Genomic DNA, 24,686 nt, shown 5'->3' with positions numbered 1-24,686 from the left:
AATGAAAAATTGAAAATTAATATATTTTTTTGTAAACGATGAATACTAGTTTGCACAAACAAAATCTTTTAATTTAATTGAACTGATAATTTATTAATCTAATATATACATTACAGATTAAATAGTCGAGATTAAAATTTTAAATTGAAAACAAAAAAAAAATTACATATAATTTAGTTTTTTTACTACACTTATTTGAACAGTGTACTTGAAAAACTCAGAAAATAAATATAATATTTTATTATTAAAAATGGTAAATAATGTACAATACAAATGAATGGTTCAACTTTTAATAATATACTAATACATTGATTTATACTGCATTTGCGATGGGGTTTTTTCTGTAAAGAACCGTTTAAGCATAAATACTTGCATGATAGCTACGAATAATATAGCAGCAGTTTCAGTAGCTGACCACAGTGTAACATGATGATTTAAATCTTCGGCCCGCTTACGACTCTGGGCTTCTTTTAGCCTGTGGTGGGTCTGGTAGTCGATTATTTTGTTTAGGGACTCATGAATCTCTTGAGACGTCGACTCCATCTATTTAAAATGGGATATCGTCATATTACATAATATATGTATTGGTAGTATAGGAATGAAAGCATTTTTAAATAAATACCTGAGTCATGACGGTAATGTGTTCGCTGATGCCCGGCAGTTGTTCTTCATCACCCACTTGCAAGTCCATGTAAACAAGTTTATGGGAAAATGTAGAAAATTCATTACTGAAGCATATGGCGTATGCACCACTGACAGACGCCACAAACGTGTGGCTGTCAAACTGAGACTTCACTTGCCGATATATGATTTCTTTCGTCGGCGATTCAATTATAACATCCACGTCGTACTGGCCACCAGTGACCACCTAGGAACGCAAACGTCATAACATACATACTTCCTAACCGGCTGGATTTGAAAACGTAACAAGTTTGGTATTTACCTGATATTCCAACGTGGATGACGTGTTCTTTTCGATGTTTTCATAATAACAGTCTTTTGCTTTGTCCTCTAGTTCGAACGTCAGCTCAATGGAGTTGACCAGAGAAATGTGATAAATACAGAACAAGAGGATGGTCAGGGATCTGGTTCGCGACGAGATCATTTTCAAATCGATGTTACGTGGTCGTGGTTGAAGACATTTATACTACCAGGGAACCTAAAGCTCGATTTGAAGAGCAACGCAAGCCGCAAATTTCTTGATCAAATTTCGAAACGCCGATGTGTATTGATAATAAATATTGGAACAGTCGCTGACGTCACTGCCCATTGGTGGTAGCTTACGTGTTTGTATATTGGTTACTGGTCAAAGATAAGAACGATACGGCTGTTACTTCCCATAGAAAATAAAATAATTCTTTCACTATCTATGTTACCTCCACACCACCAGACGTGTACTACTGTAACCGTGGTTTTTGACAACATGATAACTGCTAAAAACGCTGTTATCACCTTTTTTTATTATTAGAGTCACGAATAGTGATAACAATGAGAAATTGGTTAACTATTGTTATTTGTTATATACTTATCTATGATTATTAGCAAAACATATTATTAGTCATCCGGGCCATTAAAAAACCAACCTCAACATAAGAATTAATAAGTACCAATTTTAGTTTTGGAAGTGAATTTACATTTGCCAACAAAATGAACCGTTTGTTTGGAAAACCGAAAGACAAAGCTCTGCCGCCAGACATGACGGAAGTCATCAAAGGTGTAAGTAAACCGATATCAGTTTTGATCGTTTAAGTTTGTTGTAATGACTAATGTGAGCATTTTGTAATGTTATGAAAGGTGGACGGGCGAGCAGAATCGATAGAGCAAAAAATCAACAGGCTCGATGTGGAACTGAAAAAACTGAAAGATCAAATGTCTAAAATGAGAGAAGGTCCTGCAAAAAATTCGCTTAAACAAAAAGCTTTAAGAGTTTTAAAACAAAGAAAACAGTAAGTTACCTTGTGTACAACTGGGATCACACATTTCAACTCATGGGTATCATCTTTGATTTAATATTATACTACTAAACAGTAAACCATACTATTTATATGATTGAGCTCAAGTTTGCAAAAGTATGCGATTACTTTTATAGTTAACTCCACTCCATTCTACTCTCTAGATGTAAATTCTTATAATAAGTCCTTATTTATTTACATATTATACCTTTTAAATAGTTAGCAATTTTTTTTGTTAAGAGGATGTCACACCCGTTATTTTCTTCAAAAAACCCTGCCTTGCACGAATTAATTTTACAAAGGCTGTAATCAAAACTAAGAAGCCAAATTTTTACATAATTAGACAACAATTTTGTCTGTGCTCTACCATGACCCTTTTTTAATATTTCAACCAGTTAAAGAATAATTAATTAATTAAGAACGGCCTTTTTTTACTTTTTTAAAAATGATATAGCGTTGGTTGTATTAGTTATATCGAAAAAATACGGATGCTGGAGCATAGATAATTTTGTCATTATTAATATGTATGAATTTCTTTCCTTAACTATTTATGAAGCCTAAGAAAAATTAATCCGCGTAAAACTCAATTCAACAGAATTTTTTTTTTATATCGCTGTCAAGGATGCTGTGATAGTCCGAAAAATAATTTTACTACCAAAAAAGAGTCCTAACTACTGAACTAATAATTACACATCTCAGTTTAAACTTTAAGTTAAGATTTTGTAAAAAATTGCCTATACTTTATTGGACGTCTGTACTGACTGTTGATTGATAGATTATTTTTTTTTGTAAATTCTAATTACACAATTAAAGTCAAAATATGGATTATAATATATAACTGGTTTTTTTCTAGTGCCGTGAATAGAATATTCTTAACCACTGATAAAATGTTTTTAATATCCAAGATGGTGGTTTAACGGTTAATTGTCAATAATAAGCTTAAGTTTTTTATTCTATTGTTTTGCACTAAAATAAACTAACAAATTCAATTGAACATAATGATATTATGATATTAGGTATGAAAGTCAGGCTGAAAATTTAAGAAACCAGTCTTTCAATATGGAACAAGCAACTTATGCCGTTCAGACGTTGAAAGATACTCAGTCTACAGTAGTAGCAATGAAAACGGGCATGAAACAAATGAAAAAAGAATTTAAAAATATTAATATTGATGATATTGAAGTATGTTGGCTAATATTACAAATGTATATACGAGTATAATTAAATTGCATTGATAATTATAATTTTTGGTTTTGTTTAATTAAGGACCTACAAGACGAAATGACTGATATGTTAGATCAATCTAACGAAGTTCAGGAAGCATTAGGTAGAACTTATGGTGTACCAGACATAGATGAAGATGAATTAAATGCTGAACTTGAAGCACTTGGGGACGAATTAACCTTGGATGATGATACATCGTATTTGGATCATGTTAATATCCCGGATAAGGAACCCGAACATAAGGAGCCAAAAAAGCCCGGAGAAATTGATGTTGATGAATTTGGTCTTCCTAAAATACCAGCCCAAATTTAATGTCACTAATAAAATAATGATTCAATGTAATGTCGTGGAATCAAATAATAAAATAAAAAATTATTGTATATTTATTATGTATCTTTAAATTTGTAAACATTTTATAGCTTGTAAACGGCCTAATACCATAGTTTTTAAACCAAGTATACTATCACTTAAAATAATATAACTTGTACTTGTATATATTAAAATAAAATCTTAATTGTATTTAACATAATATATGAATATTTTAAAGCTTTCAAATTGTCTAGAAAAAACTGTTAAGCAAATTTATGGTTAAATGTATAGTAAAGATATAAAATCTACTTGAACCCTAAACCATAAAAATTATACACTTCTTGCGTACACGTGTACGCACGTGTAGCGCTAACAACAATAGTCTGTTGTTAGCGCTGAAGATGACAACATCGTTGTCGTAACACGTGTACGCAAGAAGTGTATAATTTTTATGGTTTAGGGTTCAAGTAGATTTTATATCTTTACTTTCAAATTATGTTTTTTAGAATGTGACGAAACAATGTTATTTCATTCATATTTATACTGTATATTTGTTATGGTTAGTTACATTTTTATACATAACAAATGAAGGGCTGAAAAAAATTATCATAGTCAATGTGCCCAAAGTTTTCAGTATTGCAGTTTTAAGTTTTATAACTCAAAAAAGACTTGGAGATTTAGTATAAGATAACGCACATAAAATAATATTGTTCTTTTATTATCTTTATTGATAAGTTTAAATACAAAATAATCAAATTTATTAGTCTAAATTTTTGAAGAAAAAAAATCGATTGAAAACAAATTGGCGAGTGATAATGATTGTTTTTCCCCACAGCCCTTCAAATAGTAATGATATTTATAGTGTTGATGTGGATAGTTACATTTTAGTTTTATTTTTTAAGTAAAATTGAATTTCATAATTTTTTTTATTCAACGGCTTTTAAATATTTGATGGTAATAATTTTGTACAAAATTATAATCTTTCTATGTGATAAAGTAAACAAAATGTTTTAATGTCAAGTGAAGTAGATGTAGAAATGTGCTATAAAATATAAATATTAAGATGATAACAAAGGTTTCAAGTTTCAATAACACTTTATACTCAATAGTCAACTAATGAAACATAATTTATAACAAATAAAAAATGTATACCCAACCTTAGTCCTTAACTACTATGAATTTAATAATGAATACAGTAATTTGTATTAAATAATAATTTATTAGCACTAACATTAACAAAACTACCTTATCAATACTATCTAAATTAATTAATTTTAACTACCCAATTATCATAATATACAACATTATATAACTTGATTTAAATTTGTATTTACAATATGACAATTAAATGATCGACTAAAGTGGTTTACAAAATGAGGCAAAACATCATGTACACTAACATTTTTTTCTAAAAGTAAACTAAGTGATGTAACTCCTTTTTCGGTCAATCCACACGGTACAATGTGCTTAAACCACGACATGTCAGTATTGCAATTCAAAGCCAGGCCATGTGTAGTGATATATCGACTACATCTAACTCCCATGGCACAAATTTTATTATTGCCTATCCAAACACCAGTATCAGGTGTAGTTGTTGCCTTGAGATGATATTCTTCATTGCAAAGGTTTATAATTGTCGATTCCAGTTGTTCGACATACCATCGAATACTGGGTTTAAAATGTTTAAGGTTTAATATTGGATATGCAATTAATTGTCCCGGACCATGAAAAGTTATTAGACCGCCACGGTTAGTACGTTTGAATTGGGCGCCCAGTTTAATCAAATTGTGTTCCAAATCAGAGTTGTAATCACGTTTTCGAATGCCAATCGTATACACTGGTTCGTGTTCAGTTATAACAAGAAAACCACTGTCATTTGTCGCAGTAGTTTTTAAATATTCTGAGAGTTGATTTTGTAGTTTAAGACATGGGTCATAGTGCATTCGACCCAACTTCAACAGTTTTATTTTTGAAATCATAATATTTTTTTATTCCAAGTTCTTGAGATGTTCGAAAAGTATTAATGAAATCTAAAATAAATATAATAATAACTATAAAAGCACTCAAAGCTATATTGGAAACAATAAATTCCATGTACTTTAACTACTAATTTTTCAAGCATAGTAGTAGATTTTATAATACTCATGGAAAATTCATAAATTGTATTCAAAATATTTCGCAATCTACGTAGCTATGTTTTGGAAAAATAAATATAAAAATGTTGATTATCTATGGTGCAATGGTTTAATAAAAAAATTAACTAGTAGAAAAGAATCTTATTTACAATATTAATAAATTTAAAATTGTTTCAAAAAATTGCCTATATAGCAAGTTGCCTATATCGGATTGTATGACGTCCTCTTTACAACCAAAATTATTATCTTTATAGAAAAACTAAATCGTTTTTTTTTATTTTCAAAATTTTCATAACTCGCAAATTTTGCTGTAAAAACATAAAAATTAAACACTGAAGTTGTCACAAATACTCACATATGCATCGGTTGCAGCATACATAAGTTGTTTTTCATTAAGATTTGTGTTATTCCAGTTTCCCATTCGGATTTGAACATCTTTATTGACATGTTTTTTCAGCTAAATCAAAATTTTAAAGTTTTTTAAATTTTATGATAATTATGCACAATTTATCACATAGTAGCTTACTAAATATTGAACTAAATCTGCCATGCTCCATCTCAAATTTGATTCAAAATTCAAAACTTGGTTAGTGTAAGTTGCCAAATCAATAATGTTACTTATTGCAACACTCAGATCAATATTGAAATCTCTCGATAGTTTTAAAAAGTCACTATAAAAAAATTATTATATTAGTTTATTTGAAGTACACATGTTTCGTAACTAATACATTTTATAGAAACAATTTTTTTTTTATGATTTTATTAATAAACACAACTTAGAAATTTTCCTTGTAGCACATGCAAAACATAGTATAAGCCAGTGATTTAGGAAATTGTAAACTAGCATAGAAACACACCACTAATTAAAAGGTTTATAATAATATATATTGTAACTTCGCAAAGTGTGTAAAAAAAGTAATTTTAATTGTTTTTTAACTTCCAAATTTAATTTAGATGTTCTACCTAAATCAAATTTTTTTTATAGTTACTTTTTCAAACCCAACTATGTTAACTGTATTGATTTTAATTGTTTTAACTATACGTTCTATATAAGCAATAGCATTTAAAAATTATTTTATTTAAATATTTATGATGAAAATTAATTTATTCTCTCTCGAGTAATAATGAATAAATTATTATAAATATAAATTTACTTTTTAATACAAACGCCTGACCAGCGTACATTTGGAGTATTTAATAAATTTTGAAAAACATTTGGCAGTTTTTGAAGTAAATAGACCTATATAAAAAAAATTAACTTATGTATAAATATACTTAACAAATTGTTATTTATAAAAAGAAAGTATTAAGTGAGAATACATACATGAAAAATATAACAAAGTGTATGATTGACACAAATTTGAATCAAGGCTGTTTTTAAACTTTTCCCATTCAGAACTGGCCATTCCATATCAAAACCAAAATAATGAATTTTCTTGTCATCAATTAAATCCCTACAGAAAATAATGTAATACATAATACCTGTATCCATTGTGAAGAGATAAAAAGTCAAATTTCAGATGACTTACATGATATCAACTGTGTATGCTGCTAAATAAGTTGCCTGGGTACAATAAACAACTTTACCGTGAAACTCGATATAACGGATAGAATGGTTATTTTGAGTTTTATTCTAAATATAAAAGAAATTATTTAAAACATAATTGTTAGCAGAGTTAATATTTTTCACGGAGTATGAAAATATGTTTCTTAGTTTTCTGGTTTAAGTGGTTATTTTTTAACTACATTAAACTATGATGGAGAGGTATCTTTAATGCTGCTTAATGTAGAGCACTTTAACAAAAATAAAATAATCAGCACACTGAAAATAACTGAATAGTGATATCAGAAAAAACCATCAAATATAATAACTTGAGTAAGTACACGAAAATTAGCGGCACAATAATTTTGTTTTGCATTTTGTAATGCACTGTTAGGATTTGTTAACTCAATTCAAATGATTAAAACCTCGAATCTACCATAATATTTTTTTGACTAATGAGTTGTGTAAATGATTATCAAGTTTTACAAGTATTCAATCCTTGTCTGTTGATCACAATATGATGACATTAAACACGAATCAGTTACTATACTTCATTAACGACCAAAAGGGTCTTTAACTCACAGATTCCATGTTTTGCATCCACGAAGGGACGAATCTAGTTTTGTTTTGAGTGTTTGAAGGTAAGTCTTGCATCCATGTAGGAACGAACCTAGAATCATCATTGGAGTTTGAAGCCATTTTGAAATTTACTACTGTGATAGAGTTATTTAAAGTGTTTGAAATAAAAACTCGTATAACAATGGTTACAATAATAATATAATAGGCAATAATAGCCAATAGGTGACTACAGCAAAACGAACCCAAAAAACATTCACAAATGAAAAAAGGAAAGATTTTTAAAAATCACATTAAGCTGATAACAACGACATTGAACATGTGATAGTGGTGAACCATGATACCCGACCGACAAAAATTGACTGATAAAAAAGAATGATACAGGCAGCACCAAGGACAAGCGTAAATATTATTAAAATTACAATTTAGTTTGCTGTAACATAATTCATTATTGAATAACTGACTCACGAAATGGAAATAAACCAAATAAGTAAATTTTAGAAAAGCATTTTTACGGTTTCATGTACTCCCATTTACTCTTAAAATAAGATTTGTATTATTTTCCTTAAAGATTTTGGTCTTAAAAAAAGTATATTGCAAGTAATTTTACTGCCAACTTAAACACTGTCAACACTACAGCACTTTGAAATTAGTTATTACTATTTACTATGTAGTTGTTAGTGCCTTGTCCGTCAAGCGTGTAGTGTTTTTCAGTACCTAATATCAGTCTGATGTCTAGTGTGTACATCATTACTCGTTGGGATTATGTTTTATGTTTACTAAGGTAATCGGACTTCAGTAATCACTATTCGTCTGACGATAATAATAATTATCAGTTCAACATTATCAAAATCGCTGGCTTTCACTGTTTATTGGCTGTCAGCCTTGACAGGTTAAGATTTTTACTACTTTTCTCGCACAGGTAAGATTCTACTAGTTACTACTATTTTAATGTTTTTTCCCCAAGAATTTGCTTATATTTTGGGTAACTACCAAACAGCGTTTAAACCGAGAGCTATGATTTATAGCATTTGTGTCTTAAATGAATTTGTATAAACATTTCGCTTAAATACAAGTTAATATTAATTTGGAAATTAAAATTTAATTGTTGATGGTTTTCTGTTAAAATTAAACATTTTTTTAGTTTATTCAGCTGTAACAGTTTCAGCTGTCTCTACATTTTAGTATTTTAATAAAGAATAGGTACCTCATAACATTCCTGGATATCACCAAAAACTCTTAAATATTACTGTATTTGATACTATGATTTTAAGTATATTGGCAATGTCAGTATTGTTGTTTTATAATAATGTAGATTAAAAAAAAAGGTGTATAATTGTACAGCAATATCTTTCTATGACGTATAACATATCTAAGATTGTATATTAGACTGGTAAATTGTCTACTAGTATTCTATTATATTGACTAATCACTTTTAACTTAGCCTAAGGTTTTGAAAATATGAGGTATACCTAACTATGCACTAAAAAAATTACATTTACGTCGGGTCCATTTTTACTACAGATTCTAGGAATACCAGGATCTGAGCCTTGACATTTTAGATGGGCTCTCATTTACGTTTTGAGTTTACCAGGTTTAGGCCTTACGGCCACAATTACTTTAATTAAGATCTATACCTAATAAGAATAGTATTGATATACACTATCAAAATTAAAATTTTACTTTTAGTTTATGATTAGTTGAGTTGTACATTATATTATGTTATTAATATTTATGTTGTTGTAATCAATTATGATTTTATTAAATTATAAATTTGAATGTATCTTTAGTTTTATTTTTTTCTAGCTTTTATATTTTCCTTTTGATTTTATTGTGCTTTAAATATTAGTTAAATCTAATATTCCTTAATAGAACTGTAAAATATGTTATATGGTACATAGGATTCACGGTTTAGTAACCAAGTTAAAAAGCCTCACAATGTAATTATACTTCACAAACACTGTTAATTGGCTCCAAGAAGTAAAAGCACTTGCCATAAAATATAAAACAAATATTTTAGCAAAATTAAATTAAATCTAATTTTAAATTTACTTTACAGATGGCCATAACTTGGAAAAATTAATTTTAAATCAATTAAGGAACTATTAGTAATACTTCATAGTAACCAAGTCATAAAGTGTCTATATGTTAAAATTTAAACTTAACAACTGAATAAAATTATTTATAATAAAAGAAAAACAATTTCCTAACTACAAAAAAACTCTTACTAAAATACAATTTTAGGTTTATTTAATTAATCAGTTAATTTTTTTAATGACCATTTAAATTAACACAATTGTAATAGTGTCATATTTTTAATGATTTTAATGACTGTCGTCAATTATTATGAGGTTAAACCCCATTTGTTTTGTTGTGTGAACGTGACATTGAAATAATGTTGTATTTGAAAACAAACTCGATGTTGGCATTTTAAAAGTGATCACTCGCCATATATACAATATAATAAAATACCATCGGCTACCCTCGTGTTGATGCGATGTGCACGTGGCCTAGAACATTAGTATTTAGTGATAACACCCAACATAAACACCCATGTCTTATTTACTATACCTATTCTGAATTTATTTGTACTGACTCACGCCCACCTTAGGTACATTGCTTGGCAGGTTATTTTGGCGCCACTGGAGGGTATAGTAGAAGAATAATATAGGTAATGATTTTCTTATTTTTCACATGTTCCTTGACAATGAACGTAGTTTAACCACAATAAGTCATTGCCCTTTTGTCCTGTACGACATATTATATTATGTTCTATAGATATTAAATATTAAAATGGCCTTCTGTATCTTTGAAATTTGATATATCCATTGTTACATACGCGCGAACAATTCACGGCGAACATAAACAAAATTAATTAAAATTATATTGTACATTGAATTATTTTGTTAATGTTGAATCATTCAAATGTATGTAGATGTATTTAGTTGTTTTATGTTATTTGGCTTAATAGCATGTTTTTAGCGGTTTAAAGTAAATCAAAGAAACTAAAAAAATAATATGTTGACATTTTAGTAATGTCTGTTTTATCTATTAAAAATTGTTTCCAAATAGGTGGGGATCGTTAAAAACGACTTTTAATTTGTTTTCTTGTTTAAAGATTAACTTGGCGAATGCGTCATAATTTTTTTACCGACTTTTTTATGGATAAGGTATTCTATGCTAAAACAGGTGCGTGTCAAACATTTGGTTAAAATTTCTGTGTTAAACGAGATATGACTGTAAACTGTAAAAAAAGGAAACGATTCGGGATTCCTGTTCGTTATAAAAGTAAAATGCATTACAATTTACTATATCTAAATATGATTCAATAACAGAAATCTACACCTTTGTAGTTCAATGTAGTTGTGCTAAAAATAATTACTGTTAACGAATAACTAGAATAAGTTGTTGCAGTAATTGAGTAGTTGAACTCAATTTTAATATTGGAAACACTCCAAGTATTTTTATGGCAAAGTAATAAGTTTGAACTTTGATCACACACAGTTGGTAGGTAATACGATACTGTATAGCAGATAAATGTATTAAGAATATTAATCTTAGAATACTTTTGCGAAAGGAAATTCTTGTCAAACTCGGATTCGTATTGTATGCGATCAAAAATTATTTTCATAGCAAATTTTTATCGAAAATGTTAAACAAGTGTTTTAGATGTTTGTTTTTAATTAGCTAATTGATATTACTAATGACATATTTAGAGGAGAATGAGATAAATGAGAGAGAATGTTGAGCATAATACGAGAGAGTAAAGAAATGTATTAGGTATTAATAATTAATGTAATGTAAAATTTTGATGTAAAAACATATTTAATTATAACTAATAATTTAAACCAGATAATAAAAATAGTAATATTTTTAAAATATCGTGAAAATATATTTTAAAAGTATTTTAAACTATATATTATAAATTTTAGTATTGTTTTTTCTGACCTGGACATTTTTCTATTATTTTACTAGGTATTATTAGTGTGTAATGAATTTGTTATTCCATATTGTGGGATGATTCAAGTATTGTTTCTATCAGGATACCTATATGGGTATTCGGCCGTTTGAATTATTACTAAATCGTGACATATTAAACCTTGCATGCCCTTTTTGAGAACATTTTTTTTAGGCACTAGCGAAGGCCAGTCATACTGGTATATTTTACATTACATAGATACAACATTATATAGGGACTTGTTAATGACATGTCTATGGCGAGTTTAAAACTGAATTAGGTCAAAAAATGATCACTTTTTATTTTTAATGTGTCTCAGACCGTGAAATCGTCTCGTCCTTGAAATCTTTCGAATTATCCTCTCTCTTTTTGTAATTATTATGATAATAATGACCGATTAACGACGAGGAACTGTATTGCTTATTATTCGATTTGATTATGTAAATAGTAAATTCGTTTTTGTTACTTCCAGCTTGGACTCTATCATTGTTTAGTTATGAGACATGACACTTCCAGTTTCCAGCTATGAAGAGCTGTTGGAAACGGTCCGTAGTCTCAACCAAGAAACCCGTCAACTCCAAAGGCAGTTGAACACACCCTTGCTAGCACAAGGTTCGTCTTCAGGTACGTGTAAATTCCATACAGCACAGACCATAACCGTATTTTTTTTGTTGTTCGTTTTATATACTTTTTTTTTTTTTTTTGAAAAATTTTTTTCGTATTTTAGTTGAATCAAACCGTGAAATGCCATCGAGAAACATGTCCAAAAAAATGACCTTACCTGTTGACAGGGAGACGAGTGCCGAACAAGTAAGTCATACGCATTAAGGTTATTGCTATCGCTATTGTTTTTGAGTAGTTTTAAAGTAATAATGCATTATGGGTACTAACCCATAATGCACACGGTATAGGAGAAACCGTGGTGGTATACGGAGGCCGGTGAATAGTGGAAGGTTGAAGTGTATGATTCACCGGCCGGACCAGTCTGTTGTAAGAATGTTTAGCGATTAGCCGTCGCCGTCGCCCTGCCTTTTTGATATTGTTTTATAATACTCCCTACCAATTCCGGTTTGTGCGGTTATCATGAGGGTTCGCCAGCAAAATTATTGTCGGCTCGAACTAACACATCATAATTTTATCTGCTATGTAAAAAAGCGACAAATAAAACCAACGGAGCGTTAAAACAAAACAAAAATACGTTTGTCTCGTGCAACGTCAACAACTCAATTAATTGTACTAATAATTACTTATTTTTCATTTAAAACATCGGTGTTCCAGTAACTTTTGGGCAGGTACTAGTGGTACTACAACTTGGCTCATTTCAGAAAAATATGTACCTAACTATTAATTAATATTTTTATTGCAAAAAAACTGGAGATCAGTAAAATTGTGTTGTAATTTTGGTTCTGTCCAATTAACAATCATTATTGTCCATTGGTACAGACCTTAATTTAAGTGTTTGGTTCCACGAACGCTCGTTTAAAGTTTATGTACTAATCCCTTGAACATCTAACTATAACGGTGATCCCAACTCGTGATTGGTCAATAAAAAATTTTACGAACCGATAAATAATTGTTCGTAGAAACTGGCATTAGTGTTTATAATTTGAGTCTGTCGATGACGCTTAAGGACAATCGTCTGCATTGCCTTACCACGTCTATGTAAACTATAAATGCGAGTTTACGTGACAGAAAAATATGTACATAAAAAATAAGAAATTTCTGTTGAAAATAATAATAATAATACGTTAGAACCAGAGAAGCACTTATTAGCTATTAAAATTATTAAACAACAAAAAAAAAATCGCTGACGTCGGCTTTGTTAAAGTTTCTCTCGGTTAAAAAAACCGTTAAGCCGGTGTTTATATTTTCGTTTTCGTCAAAGCGTTCTAAAAATAAAAATTAACCATTTGAAATTCCCTGGAAAACGTGCATAAAACAGTTTTCATTCGGGCCTTCTGGTCCCGCGCTTCGTGACGATGTGGCTCTTGGGCTAGCTGAAACTTTATTATAGTGGCTAGTTATGATGATTAGTGTATGTCTTGTTAACGAAACGCTGGAGTGTTAGCGATTTTCGCGTTTTGCCATGTAATATACTTTAAAAATAAACCGTAGTACGCTCGGGCGGCAAAGTTCGCCGGTCGACTGGCTTCTCCTCAGCTGTTAACCACCCCCCTTCGCGGTTCACCCCCGTTTCGATATTGATTAAACTACTCGAGTAACCTTTGTACAACATGAATTTTTTGGCCGTAAAATGTTAGTACACCAACAACTCTCGTCAGTTAGTTTTTGCACACAATCCTGCGCTGTTTGATCCGGGGCTTTTCTCTCGTTATTGTTGTTTTGTGCATTATAATGTACGCTAATAACAACAGACAGTCCAGACTGCCCGTGCGTTCCTCTTCGTCGTCGCGATCCCATCACGTCTCTCCATCCCCGATAGGCCATGGTCGTTCTCAATCCAACCCCGGCAGGCCCCGATGGAGCGTGGCCGTCAAAAACGATAACGACCACGTACACCGTAACAACAACAATAACCATCGCACGACGGAGAGCTTTAGCTTCGGTGGGATAGATATAAACGATGGGGAAAACAATAATAACAATAACTCCACGGGATTCGTTACACGTACCAAGTAAGTCTTTTGTTGTAGACGGTCGATTTTATAAAATATACTTTGCTGACAAAACAAAACAAATTTTTATTTATTAATTAAAAAAAAATTCAACGATTCTTAACGACGTGTTCCGTTTTATCCTAGAAACAACGTGTCTAACGTTCATTATCAGTATTCCTTACAAACACACGTTGAGGATAATCGAAAAATTAATAATTGGCCGGTCACGCAGTCATTGTATGACGACAAACACGGTGCTAAACATTCTTTCAACAACAGTAACACTCGCCTCAGAATGATAAATGAAGTGAGCGCGGTTGAAATGCATTGCATTTTTTAAGACCGTACCTAACTGTAGTTTTTTTTAATGTGCAATTTATTGAATGTGAACAGGGCCAACTAGTGGACAAAGAAAAAAGAGCAATGGCAGAAGACAAAGAAGAAGACGAAGCGAAAATGTCTCCCGATGTAAATTAATAAATTTTATTGAAAAATATGCACAATACTAATAATGATAAATTCGTTTTTGAATTTTTAGAACTGTTTGCCCACACCTCCAGGATTGTTGGCCGACAAAAAATTCAACATGTGGCACAGCGTTGGTCCGACGAATCTATCGTCGAATTCGTCAATGTTAAGGTCTCAAACGTCGTCTGTAGAAGCCGAAAATGTTCTATCCATGAGGTCAAACAGCCAACAACAGTTAGGAGCCAAAGTAGAAATAGTATACAATCTATTATCGCTATTGGAGAACAATAATTCAATACAATCTTCATATCAGTCTGTAACTGTACTTTTGGCGATGAGCAAATCGCCAGAGTGTTGTGCCGCGATGAGACAAACTGGTATATTTATTTAATTACTATTATTTTTTTAATTTTATATTATTAAACACATTTGTTTTTTAATTTTAACTTTACAGGATGTGTCCCATTACTTGTGCAAATTGTTCATGACATGAACGCCGATATAGTAGTTCGGCACAACGCTAGCCAAGCTTTAAAAAATATTGTTACGTTTAATCAGGATGAAAAACAAGGTCGTAGAGAATCTCGAGTGTATAAGCTGCTTGAGAGCATGAGAGAATACTGTGATACACCAGTTGTAGTTCTCAAACAGTTGGATGTCAGCAAACATCCAATCACTTCCATTGCTGCATTAATGAAACTCTCTTTCGACAGTCAACACAGATTTGCTATGTGTGTGTTAGGTAAGTTCATTCGTAATATCGTACAAAAGTGTTGACAATATCAATTAAATTTGTTGATTTATTTTAAAGGGGCTATTCACACTGTAACCAGATTAATTCAAGTAGACCACGAAGTCCATGGCAGTGCACCAAATTTAGAGCCGACCTCAGAGTGTGTTACATTAAGACGATATGCTGGCATGGCTCTGACTAACCTTACTTTTGGCGATGCTACTACAAAAACGCTGTTAAGTTCTTTCAAAAGCTTTCTTAGAGTTTTAATCTTACAACTTCGAATACAATGTGAAGATCTCAGACAGGTTATTAATATTAGTTTTGAAATATTACAACTATTTTAGGTTCTCACAGTGAAAATATTATTAACAATTATGTGATTGAACTTTATAGGTAACCGCTAGTGTTTTGCGTAACTTGTCGTGGAGAGCTGATCCTCAAAGTAAAGAGATTTTACGCGAAGTGGGAGCAGTCAAAGCATTAATGGAAGCTTCTATGAAAGCAAATAAAGAAATGACAATGAAATCATTTTTGTCGGCACTTTGGAATTTTTCTGCTCATTCACCTGACAACAAAGTATGACCAAAAAAATTGCAATAGTTATTTTGTGTAACACAATTTTTATAACTATTTTAGGAAGAAATTTGTAAAGTCGAAGGAGCTATTGAATTCTTGATATTTACCTTAAGTGGCAATAGTCCTTTTAAGTCTGTCACTATTATTGAAAATGCTGGAGGAATTTTAAGAAATATATCTTGCGTCATTGCATCTCATGAGGAATATAGGTATTCAACTAATAATAACACAGTCTTAATAAACAAAAATGATTAAAAAAAATATGTTTTCACCTGTCATATAGAAATATTCTAAGGCGCCATAAAGTGTTTGAAATGCTAATGCAGCAGCTACAATCTCCTAGTTTAACTATTGTGAGTAATGCGTGCGGAACAATTTGGAATTTGTCTGCACGCAATATTCGTGATCAAACGACTATGATTAACTTGGGTATTGTACCTATGCTACGATCATTGATCCATTCCAAACATAAAATGATTGCGACCGGATCGTCAGCTGCCCTCAACAACCTCATGAATGCTATGCCGGCATATAATTCAATGCAAAGTAAAAACATTGATTAATGAAAATAAAAATAAAAATATACTTATGTTTTATTTAATTGTTTTCACAGACGAAATTGAAGAGCAAGAACATTTGATAGAGACGTATGAAAATAGTAATGATAGTAATGTCAATACAAATGAAAATGTTGAAGAAAAAGCCAATGACAATGAATCAAATCATAATGTGTAAGCACTTGTTATGGTTTCTATTTTTAAAATAAATTAAAATAATAATACAATTTATTTTAAAATAATGTTTGTATATTTGTATATAGTAACTCGAATGCAACAAAAGACTCTCGGTTGTATCAAACAGATGAAATTATAGAAAAACACTCGATAAGTGATATTGTTAATGAATCAATCGAGTCTTCAAACATTTCCCACGATGAAGATCAACACACAGATGAAGACCCAAATTTCATTGAAAAAGATAAAAAACTGACAAACGGCTATGCGGAGACTTCATTAGACGAAGCAACAAATTATAGTTTGTTATGTGAAGATGATGATAATGGTGAAAAAGCCTTAACAGGCGATACAACACAAACATATTGTACTGAAGGTACGCCATACAATTTTTCCAATGCAGCGTCTTATACGGATTTAAGAAAATGCGGAGTTGAAGAAAAAGTAAAAGATTTTTTATTTTTATAGTGTTCAAAAGTTGATGAAGTTTAAAATATGTACATATTTTTCTTTAGAGCCGAAACGGATCTGGCAATGATGGATTATCAGGACAAAACACTAATGTTCAAAGCTCAGGAAGTCAAACTCCTGATAACGCTCAGCCCAAGGATGAACAAAAAGATGGTATAAAATCACACATTTTTGTTGTTTATATGTTTCTGCTGTAGGATTTTTCAATAAATTACTCATATCAAATTATTTAGGAAAAATGGTTACGTTTGAAACACCTTTAATGTTCTCACGAAGCAGTTCAATTGCATCACTTGGGAGTTGTGAACCACCGGAAGGATATGTAGGCAGTTCCGCTGTTAGCGAGTGCAGGTAAATACTAAACAAATGTTTAAAATACACTAGTTGTAATATCTAAACCAAACCTGGGCATTTTTTATTTTAATGACAAATAATAAATAATTATTTGAAAATAATGATTTATTTGAAATACATTTTTATTTCATAAATAATAAACTATTATTATAGTAATTTTTTTATTTGAATTAATTATTATTATAACTTTTATTTAAATAACATATTATTTTGTCAAAATTGAAATTCTATTTGTTTTATTTATTCTTTTTATTTGTTATTTAATTGTGGTCAAATAAAATAGTTTTTATTTACCCAATAATACCCAGGTTTTAATTCTTAACTATGATAACATACTATCACTTAATATTTTGCTTAGCCGAGTTACCAGTGGATTAGTGACACCGAGTGAAATTCCTGATTCTCCTACGCCAACAGTCCCTCCAAGTCCTCCGTGCTTTAAAAGTAAATATTTTTATAAATAATAATTTAAGTTTACTTGTGCTATAGGTTTATAATTATAAAAAAAATGTTTGCCTAATAATTATCCTTATTACTAAAACTGTATATATTTATTATAAATTCATTTTTAGCAGTAATCTGTGTTATGAATATTAATGGTACCAAACTAAATGCGACTATCTGTTACTTAATTTTTTACAACAGTTGAGAAATAATTAATTTTATCTTAACTTTGGAACATGGGCGGAGATTTGGGGGGGGGGGAGACTTGAGATTCTAAAAACTTTAAAACTTAAAATTAGTGCTAGATTTATTTTTATTTTAACAAATCTCTACTAAAAAATAAGTATAGATATAGAAAAGCACTAATTTTAAGTTTTTAGAATTCCAAGTCCCCCGTCTCCATGCTTTGGAACACTGACTACCATAAGTTATTAAAATAAATAACAAAAGTTTTTTACTGTAATTTGAACTGTTAAGTAATATTACTTATTAGTTATTACCATTATTATATGCTTCTTAACGGTTCATTGGTCATCCGTGATTATTGTGATATAAAATAGAAATTAAAATATATTACGTAATTGAAAATAAACAAATAATGGGGAAAAAATAATGTCAAAAGGAAATACACATATATATATATATATATATATATACACTTAATTTTGTAAACATAATGACTAATTTCATAGTTGGTTCTTAGCAATGATTTAAAAAAATAAATACTAGTTGTGAAATTTTTCTGTAATGTGTTTTTATTTAAAGATGAGAGTATTTTTGAAGACACTGTCACCGTTTTCAAAGAAGAAAAAATGCCTGGAAAAGGATCGGGGTGTACAAGCTTAAGCAGTTTGACTATTGATGATGATCTTCCAGGGGTGAGATTTGTTGGTTATAGTATTGATTGGACTGAATGGACCCCAAAAACGTATGGTTAAATATACCATCGGCACTCAGGACCAAAACAACACTACCAAACAACCATTCGGTGTGGTCAATCCATTTACGTTCAATCTATAATTATAGTATAATTGGAAACAGTTTTACATTATTAATGATTTCGTTATGATTTTTAGATCAAATTGCAATATCTACAAAATCATGCAAATTTGCCATCGTTAAATGAAGAAAATATATCTAAGTAAGTTGATAGTATTATTTACACATTTCATTTATATTGCTATTGAAATTCAGTTCCACCTTGAGCACACTAAATGCCATAAAGAAATAATAAAAAAAAAATCTTGGTATTGAATTTATAATATGATCTTTTTTTTTAGTAATGCTACGGAAACCAATATGTTTGGATCAGCATCATCAGATAAAGCTTCCAAATCTTTTACGGTAAACCAAGTGAGTTTCCTTGAAGGAAATAAAAAATTATATTTCACATAAAAGAGGGGGAGGGGAAATCCGTTGAAAAAGAGAATGATTGTCATCTGTGAATAACAATAACCGTGAATAATCGATTGTCGTTATAGTTAATATTAAGTGGTTTGCTTTCACTTCTGTTTGCTGGTTCATTTGTGATGAGCTGTGTTTACTTAACAGTACTATTACATCCGAGCGCAATAAAAAGTAAATAATCAATTAATTTTATTACAGTCGTCCTGTTCTGAATCTCCATACGTACAAAACAAAAACCCAGGATTTGTACCTCTTAATAGGTAATTATTACATGCATTTTGTAATGGTCACTTTGTTCATAATTTTTTAATTATTAAAAAATATATTATATTTAATTGAAGGACGAGACTTCCAGTCATGGTACAAAACAACAGCCAATTAACTGAAAGATACTCTGAAAATTCGTTTGCTTCCAAATCTTATAGCAAAATATCAGAAAACGAGGTAGGTTAATTCTCATTATAATTATTAATTTCTTTCCATCCTTTTTTTTTTTTGGTTTTATCGGTTCTTTTTAGAGCCATCACCACTTTCCCCAAGGGAAGGTAATTTTATGCTATTTCTTCCCCTAACTTTTAATAACATTTTTAGGCCGATGAAATGATTGGTTTTTGTACCGAAGGAACTCCTGCAAATATAAGCACAGCGACTTCACATTCAGATTTATCCATTATTACTCCTTCAGAGGATGGATCTGAAACAAACGTGATTCTAAGACAATCAATGAAAGTGGTAATAATTCATGAAATAATGTTTACATAATGGTGAAATTTTGGGTTAATTTAAAAAAAATGTATTTTTAAGGTGGGAAAAAGACGTTTATACCAAACACCTGGAAAATTCAATGGGAGCTTAAACATTCAATACAATCAAAGCTCTTCTATACCACTTTCGCTAAATAACTCCAGGTTTGTTATTCATATAATATTAAACTGAAAATATTAAAATTTTGTTGTACTCACCAGACAATATTGTCATTTCAGGCAAGTAGGTTTAGATTCTCCTTCAACAGAATCTCATGTGTCCAACTCGATAAATTCATCAGAACTAGAAGGTATTACTGTAATAATATAATTTTCTTGAACTCTTAAAAAAAAACTTTTCTCTTGATTTCAGATCCGGATACGGTTATCCATAAACGAATGTCAACCGATTCGATTGGCAGCGAGTTTTCAATGGACGACTCTGGTAAATGTGATAACCAAATGCCTAGATCGCATTCTTTACGAGATGAGCTTACTCTGAACAGTGAACCCATGTCAGAAGATGATGATGATGACGACGATGACAATAACGCTTTATTGGATCAATGCATCAATGCAGGAATAGAAAAAATCACTACAGTAAAAACAGTTGATGATGAGCTACCAGAGGACGAACAGCAAGAGCTGTTGAACCAGTGTATAGCTACAGGTATTAAGATATCGGCCAAGTCCAAATCGCAATTGCCTGTTAAGAAAAGATCCAAAAAACAAGATGTTGATCTCACTGACGAACAGCAACAGGAATTGCTGGAGTCGTGCATTGCTGCTGGTATAAGGAACAGCAAAAAATCATACAAGAACACAACCGACGACTTATCTGATGACGAACAATCCGCTTTGCTAAGCGAGTGTATTGAGGCCGGCATGAAAAACGTACAAAAAAACAAGTCGAAGGACCTAAATGACACTGTGGATTTACACGATGAAGAGACTTTATTGAATAATTGTATTAGCCAAGGCATAAAAAATATTGAAAGAGGATCGATTCCTAAAAAAAGAGAAATACCCGTGTTAAACAAGTACAGTCCAAAAAAGTCGTCCATACCAAAACCGGCAAACGGTGAAGAAGTTAGCGAATCCACCAATACTATCACGCCCGGCGATGATGTTGATGGAATTGACAGTAAAAAAGACGAAAGTGACGAAACGACTTGGAGAGACGATGAAACACTGACGTTCTCCACACTAACAAGCACTTATCAAAGCGCAATTAGTGACGAAAAATCAAAACCTAAATTGATCAAATTGGACAAAGGGGAAATAGGTAACACTCAATTTTTACTTCTATGTGTGGGTAATTTTTTTAATAATAAAATATAATTTTCAATTTCAGGAATCATATCGTCGCTGGAAGTTGACGACACTCACTTGGATTCCATTAAACCGCCTTCAGACATGGAGAGCCTTTTGTCCATGACTGCTAGCATGCATTCCAACTATGGTTTCGATAGGAAAGGCAAAACTTTTACTGACCGACACGACTCGTTGGGCAGTTGTGCAAACATCGAAAACATCAACCCTCCCTCTTACATGGATGAGGTGACAGACTTTGAAATGGAAAACAGCATTACCAGTATATCAAGTATACGATCTGAAATAGTCGACCAGTCAAACGGTGCATATTATTACACGGCCGTTGATGAATTGACGCTGGTCGATGATCTACCGTCATCAGAAATGTCTTCGGATCAGAATTACTCTAGTCCAGCTCAGATAAGACGTAGACTGACTCCAAAACAAAAGCGGAACATGAAAAAAGACAGGTAACTAGATCTTTTATTTTATAACGTTTAAACTTAACTCAGAATATCTTGTACTCGCTCGATGATGGATTTAGTGCAAAAACACCTATCCTGAAATCAAATGATAGTACATTATCGGAGAAAATATCATATCTACTTTTTTTAAATGTTCCCTAGAAAAAGTTATTTCCAAGAATAAAAAGTGCATATTTCAACATAAGCCAAATAATGAATATATTGAAAAAATATTATGACATTCTTTCCAAGTGTATAACACAATCTGCATAGCTTTGTTTTATTGAAAAATAATGAAAAACGTTAATTGTCTGATAAAAAAAATAACTATAAATAAAGATTCCTATCTACTGTTATAATCAATGTACATAATAATTTTGGCTTGAACTTAAGATTTGTTGAAAAATTACCTATACTATTGAAGTTCAGTTTCAAAAAGTTCTCTGGTGGTAGTTTTTATTTAATCTTTTTAATAACTTTTTTACACATCCTTGTTCGTAATATTATCTTATTTTAACTGTCATATACACGCCTAACACAATTTTCAATACCAAAGTACAACAATAATTACTTTTATTTTTTTTCCAATGAAACGAAACAAATCTTAAACTGTTAATTGTGTGTTATTTGTAGATACAACACGTATACAATCAATTCTGATGACAGCAGAGAAAACTCAACCGGTCCGGAAACCAGACCATCACCAGTCAACGAATCAGATTCGCAGTCATCCGAAGGGGCGGTGAAAAAAATGTCGCCCAAAGAGAAATTCCAAACAAAAAGGTTGTCTGAAAAAGACAGATTCCGAACGCGGACCTTGGCCGATCTTGATTTGACTCAAATTTTGCACAATCATCCGAAGGAAAATGACATAACCGTTACCGAAACATTGAAGTGTGGCGATTACACTTCTTCCGAAGGAACAGATGGGTATTCAAGCGACGACAATGGTTCCAATATACCAGTGGCCGCTGCTCGGGTGGTCAAGCCTACCGAAATAAAAGCGGTCAGAGGAAAAAAGAAAGCTAGGGGTAGTGGCATACCTAGGGGTAGCGGCATACCGATTGTGGCTCGTGGGGGGGGAACACCACCAACTCCACCGACCACAAAAAGCTCAGAAACTACCCCTGTGAAAAAGCCAGCTCCTCTAAGGAGACAGGGCACTTTTACTAAAGAAGAATCGAGGATACCCACACCAGGATCATCTGCCAGTAAAAAGCCCACCACTAGTGGGCCAAACCTAGTCAAAGCACCATCCAGCCGTAAGTCGACTGGCTCACTAGCCGGTAACGGTGTGCGGACATCCCTGAGCAATAACAGTTTGAAAAGCAGCGCTGGAAGTGTTGCTGGAAGTGACCACTGGGCCGGCAGCAACAATAGCTTGTCCAAGATTGGCAAGACGACCAAGACCAACAGCAATACCAGCCTCAATTCTAACGTTTCGGCCACAAGTTCGGGGTGTTCGATTAAAGCTGTTCCCAAAAAAACCAACCAAGAAGCCACCAGCAAGATAGCAAGTCTATGGAAGAAAGTTGAAGACAACAAAAAGAAATCCGTCAACGTTAAAGATAACCGCGTATGGATAAGTTCAAACAATCGAGCTTGAGTGACATTTTTTTTCTCACATATATATTTTTCTTCCATTTGATAATTTTTTTTCTTTTATTGTTAAAATATTAAACTTTGTTTCCTTTGAAATCCAGTAAAAAAACGTGTACTGGGCACTTATTGAGATTACCATAATTTTTTTTTAAACTGTTTATTAAGTAACAAACAGTATTTTTCTTTCTAGAGATTCATAATCGGAATTAATAATTTAATAAATACATTTCAATTAATTGAATATAATTTATTCTATTTGTCAAAAAAAAAAAATTGTATTCAATATAATATTAATATTTTATTAATCAGTAGTAAAATCACAAGTTATTTAAAATGTATTTCATTTATTAATATTGATTATGATTATCAAATGATTTTATATTATATCCATATTGTTTGATTAACGATTATTTTTATATTAGTTTAATTTGAGTGAGATTATTTATTTTATTGTTTTATTTTTCAATCATAGTTTAATCTATTATTATATTCTAATTAAAGAAATTATATCATTTAGTAATAATGTCATATATTTATAATATTATAATAAGACTATAGAAACGATCCTATCTACTTTTTGAAAAGTAAAATTATTTTTTTAGTTAGATTAAAGTTATAAAAGTTAATAACAGTAAGAATACGCGACAGATTGACAATTCCATCTATTTCAAAATAAAGACATTTTTGAGACTGACATGAGTTTACAGTGTTTAAATTTCATTTTTTTTTTATTATTTCTATTACTATTGTATTAATAGTTATAAATATTTTTGTATGATTGGAAATAATTTAATGTGTATACTATATGGGGATGTCCACTTTTAGATAGATTTCCGATTTAGTATAAAAAATATTTGATCAATAAAATATTATATGTTTAACCTTAAAAAATACCTTTTGTTGTAATTGTATATTTTTACTTGTCCTTTCAGTTGTATGTTTTCTTAGGTACCTACTTCGAAATTCGAACGAAGGCGTGATAACTTACAAGTATACACTCGAGTTAGTACATTTATGTTTGTCATTGCACAAATACAAATAAAAATTGAGTGTCATGC

The 24,686-nt window shown here is 31.0% G+C and overlaps 4 protein-coding genes across 7 annotated transcripts; 2 read left to right on the top strand and 2 right to left on the bottom strand.

The window, feature by feature from the left end:
* Positions 1-61: 61 nt before the first annotated feature.
* On the bottom strand, positions 62-1,251 carry LOC126840357 (transmembrane emp24 domain-containing protein 3). The gene is made up of 3 exons (XM_050576030.1): positions 944-1,251; positions 623-868; positions 62-543 (listed from the first exon to the last, which is right to left on the bottom strand). Exons 1-3 carry the CDS (start codon positions 1,103-1,105, stop codon positions 301-303), a joined length of 651 nt encoding a protein of 216 aa, XP_050431987.1. The 5' UTR covers positions 1,106-1,251; the 3' UTR covers positions 62-300.
* Positions 1,252-1,480: 229 nt separating this feature from the next.
* Positions 1,481-4,245, top strand: LOC126840356 (charged multivesicular body protein 5). The gene is made up of 4 exons (XM_050576029.1): positions 1,481-1,716; positions 1,795-1,946; positions 2,969-3,134; positions 3,219-4,245. The coding sequence occupies exons 1-4, from the start codon at positions 1,648-1,650 to the stop codon at positions 3,486-3,488; spliced, it is 657 nt and encodes a 218-aa protein (XP_050431986.1). The 5' UTR covers positions 1,481-1,647; the 3' UTR covers positions 3,489-4,245.
* A 1,103-nt stretch (positions 4,246-5,348) lies between these two features.
* LOC126840355 (3'-5' exonuclease) lies at positions 5,349-8,053 on the bottom strand. Its single transcript, XM_050576028.1, has 7 exons — positions 7,746-8,053; positions 7,150-7,253; positions 6,945-7,074; positions 6,775-6,860; positions 6,147-6,291; positions 5,976-6,077; positions 5,349-5,515 (listed from the first exon to the last, which is right to left on the bottom strand). Exons 1-7 carry the CDS (start codon positions 7,860-7,862, stop codon positions 5,474-5,476), a joined length of 726 nt encoding a protein of 241 aa, XP_050431985.1. The 5' UTR covers positions 7,863-8,053; the 3' UTR covers positions 5,349-5,473.
* Positions 8,054-8,399: 346 nt separating this feature from the next.
* On the top strand, positions 8,400-24,461 carry LOC126840305 (adenomatous polyposis coli protein-like). 4 transcript variants are annotated; one of them, XM_050575959.1, is made up of 26 exons: positions 8,400-8,661; positions 12,170-12,321; positions 12,425-12,507; positions 14,709-14,783; positions 14,854-15,160; positions 15,238-15,525; positions 15,595-15,824; positions 15,913-16,095; positions 16,156-16,304; positions 16,379-16,641; positions 16,709-16,826; positions 16,916-17,273; positions 17,345-17,453; positions 17,534-17,651; positions 18,013-18,098; positions 18,864-18,976; positions 19,175-19,239; positions 19,379-19,451; positions 19,704-19,765; positions 19,847-19,949; positions 20,097-20,237; positions 20,310-20,413; positions 20,489-20,559; positions 20,622-21,533; positions 21,603-22,032; positions 22,660-24,460. In XM_050575959.1, exons 2-26 carry the CDS (start codon positions 12,201-12,203, stop codon positions 23,630-23,632), a joined length of 5,535 nt encoding a protein of 1,844 aa, XP_050431916.1. In that variant the 5' UTR covers positions 8,400-8,661; positions 12,170-12,200; the 3' UTR covers positions 23,633-24,460. The 4 variants fall into 4 exon arrangements, with proteins under 4 accessions (XP_050431916.1, XP_050431917.1, XP_050431915.1 ...); XM_050575960.1 differs by lacking the exon at positions 8,400-8,661 and adding an exon at positions 14,460-14,622 and having other exon boundaries at positions 12,304-12,321; XM_050575958.1 differs by lacking the exons at positions 8,400-8,661; positions 12,170-12,321; positions 12,425-12,507 and adding exons at positions 13,903-14,333; positions 14,460-14,622 and having other exon boundaries at positions 19,379-19,442; positions 22,660-24,461.
* The last annotated feature ends 225 nt before the right edge of the window (positions 24,462-24,686 follow it).

Source organism: Adelges cooleyi, unplaced genomic scaffold (assembly GCF_023614345.1).
Source record: "Adelges cooleyi isolate 19-005CV unplaced genomic scaffold, UGA_ACOO_1.1 ACOO_flye_CR_arks_rails_tigmint_CR_PRNA_376, whole genome shotgun sequence".
NCBI lineage: Eukaryota > Metazoa > Arthropoda > Insecta > Hemiptera > Adelgidae > Adelges > Adelges cooleyi.
This window is presented reverse-complemented; position numbering and strand designations above follow the sequence as displayed.

Bases quoted from the DNA above. Each gene is read 5' to 3' on its own strand.
- LOC126840357 (XM_050576030.1), bottom strand. From the start codon at position 1,105: ATGATCTCGTCGCGAACCAGATCCCTGACCATCCTCTTGTTCTGTATT. The intron at 869-943 runs GTAAATACCAAA...TTGCGTTCCTAG, and splicing joins CATCCACGTTGGAATATCAG to GTGGTCACTGGTGGCCAGTA. The intron at 544-622 runs GTATTTATTTAA...CATTTTAAATAG, and splicing joins ACATTACCGTCATGACTCAG to ATGGAGTCGACGTCTCAAGA.
- LOC126840356 (XM_050576029.1), top strand. From the start codon at position 1,648: ATGAACCGTTTGTTTGGAAAACCGAAAGACAAAGCTCTGCCGCCAGAC. The intron at 1,717-1,794 runs GTAAGTAAACCG...ATGTTATGAAAG, and splicing joins TGACGGAAGTCATCAAAGGT to GTGGACGGGCGAGCAGAATC. The intron at 3,135-3,218 runs GTATGTTGGCTA...TGTTTAATTAAG, and splicing joins TTAATATTGATGATATTGAA to GACCTACAAGACGAAATGAC.
- LOC126840355 (XM_050576028.1), bottom strand. From the start codon at position 7,862: ATGGCTTCAAACTCCAATGATGATTCTAGGTTCGTTCCTACATGGATG. The intron at 7,254-7,745 runs GTGAGTTAAAGA...TTTTATATTTAG, and splicing joins GGATGCAAAACATGGAATCT to AATAAAACTCAAAATAACCA. The intron at 5,516-5,975 runs GTGAGTATTTGT...TATTTATTTTAG, and splicing joins ATGCTGCAACCGATGCATAT to ATTTCATTAATACTTTTCGA.
- LOC126840305 (XM_050575957.1), top strand. From the start codon at position 14,053: ATGTACGCTAATAACAACAGACAGTCCAGACTGCCCGTGCGTTCCTCT. The intron at 14,334-14,459 runs GTAAGTCTTTTG...GTTTTATCCTAG, and splicing joins GGATTCGTTACACGTACCAA to AAACAACGTGTCTAACGTTC. The intron at 16,096-16,155 runs GTATGACCAAAA...TAACTATTTTAG, and splicing joins CTCATTCACCTGACAACAAA to GAAGAAATTTGTAAAGTCGA.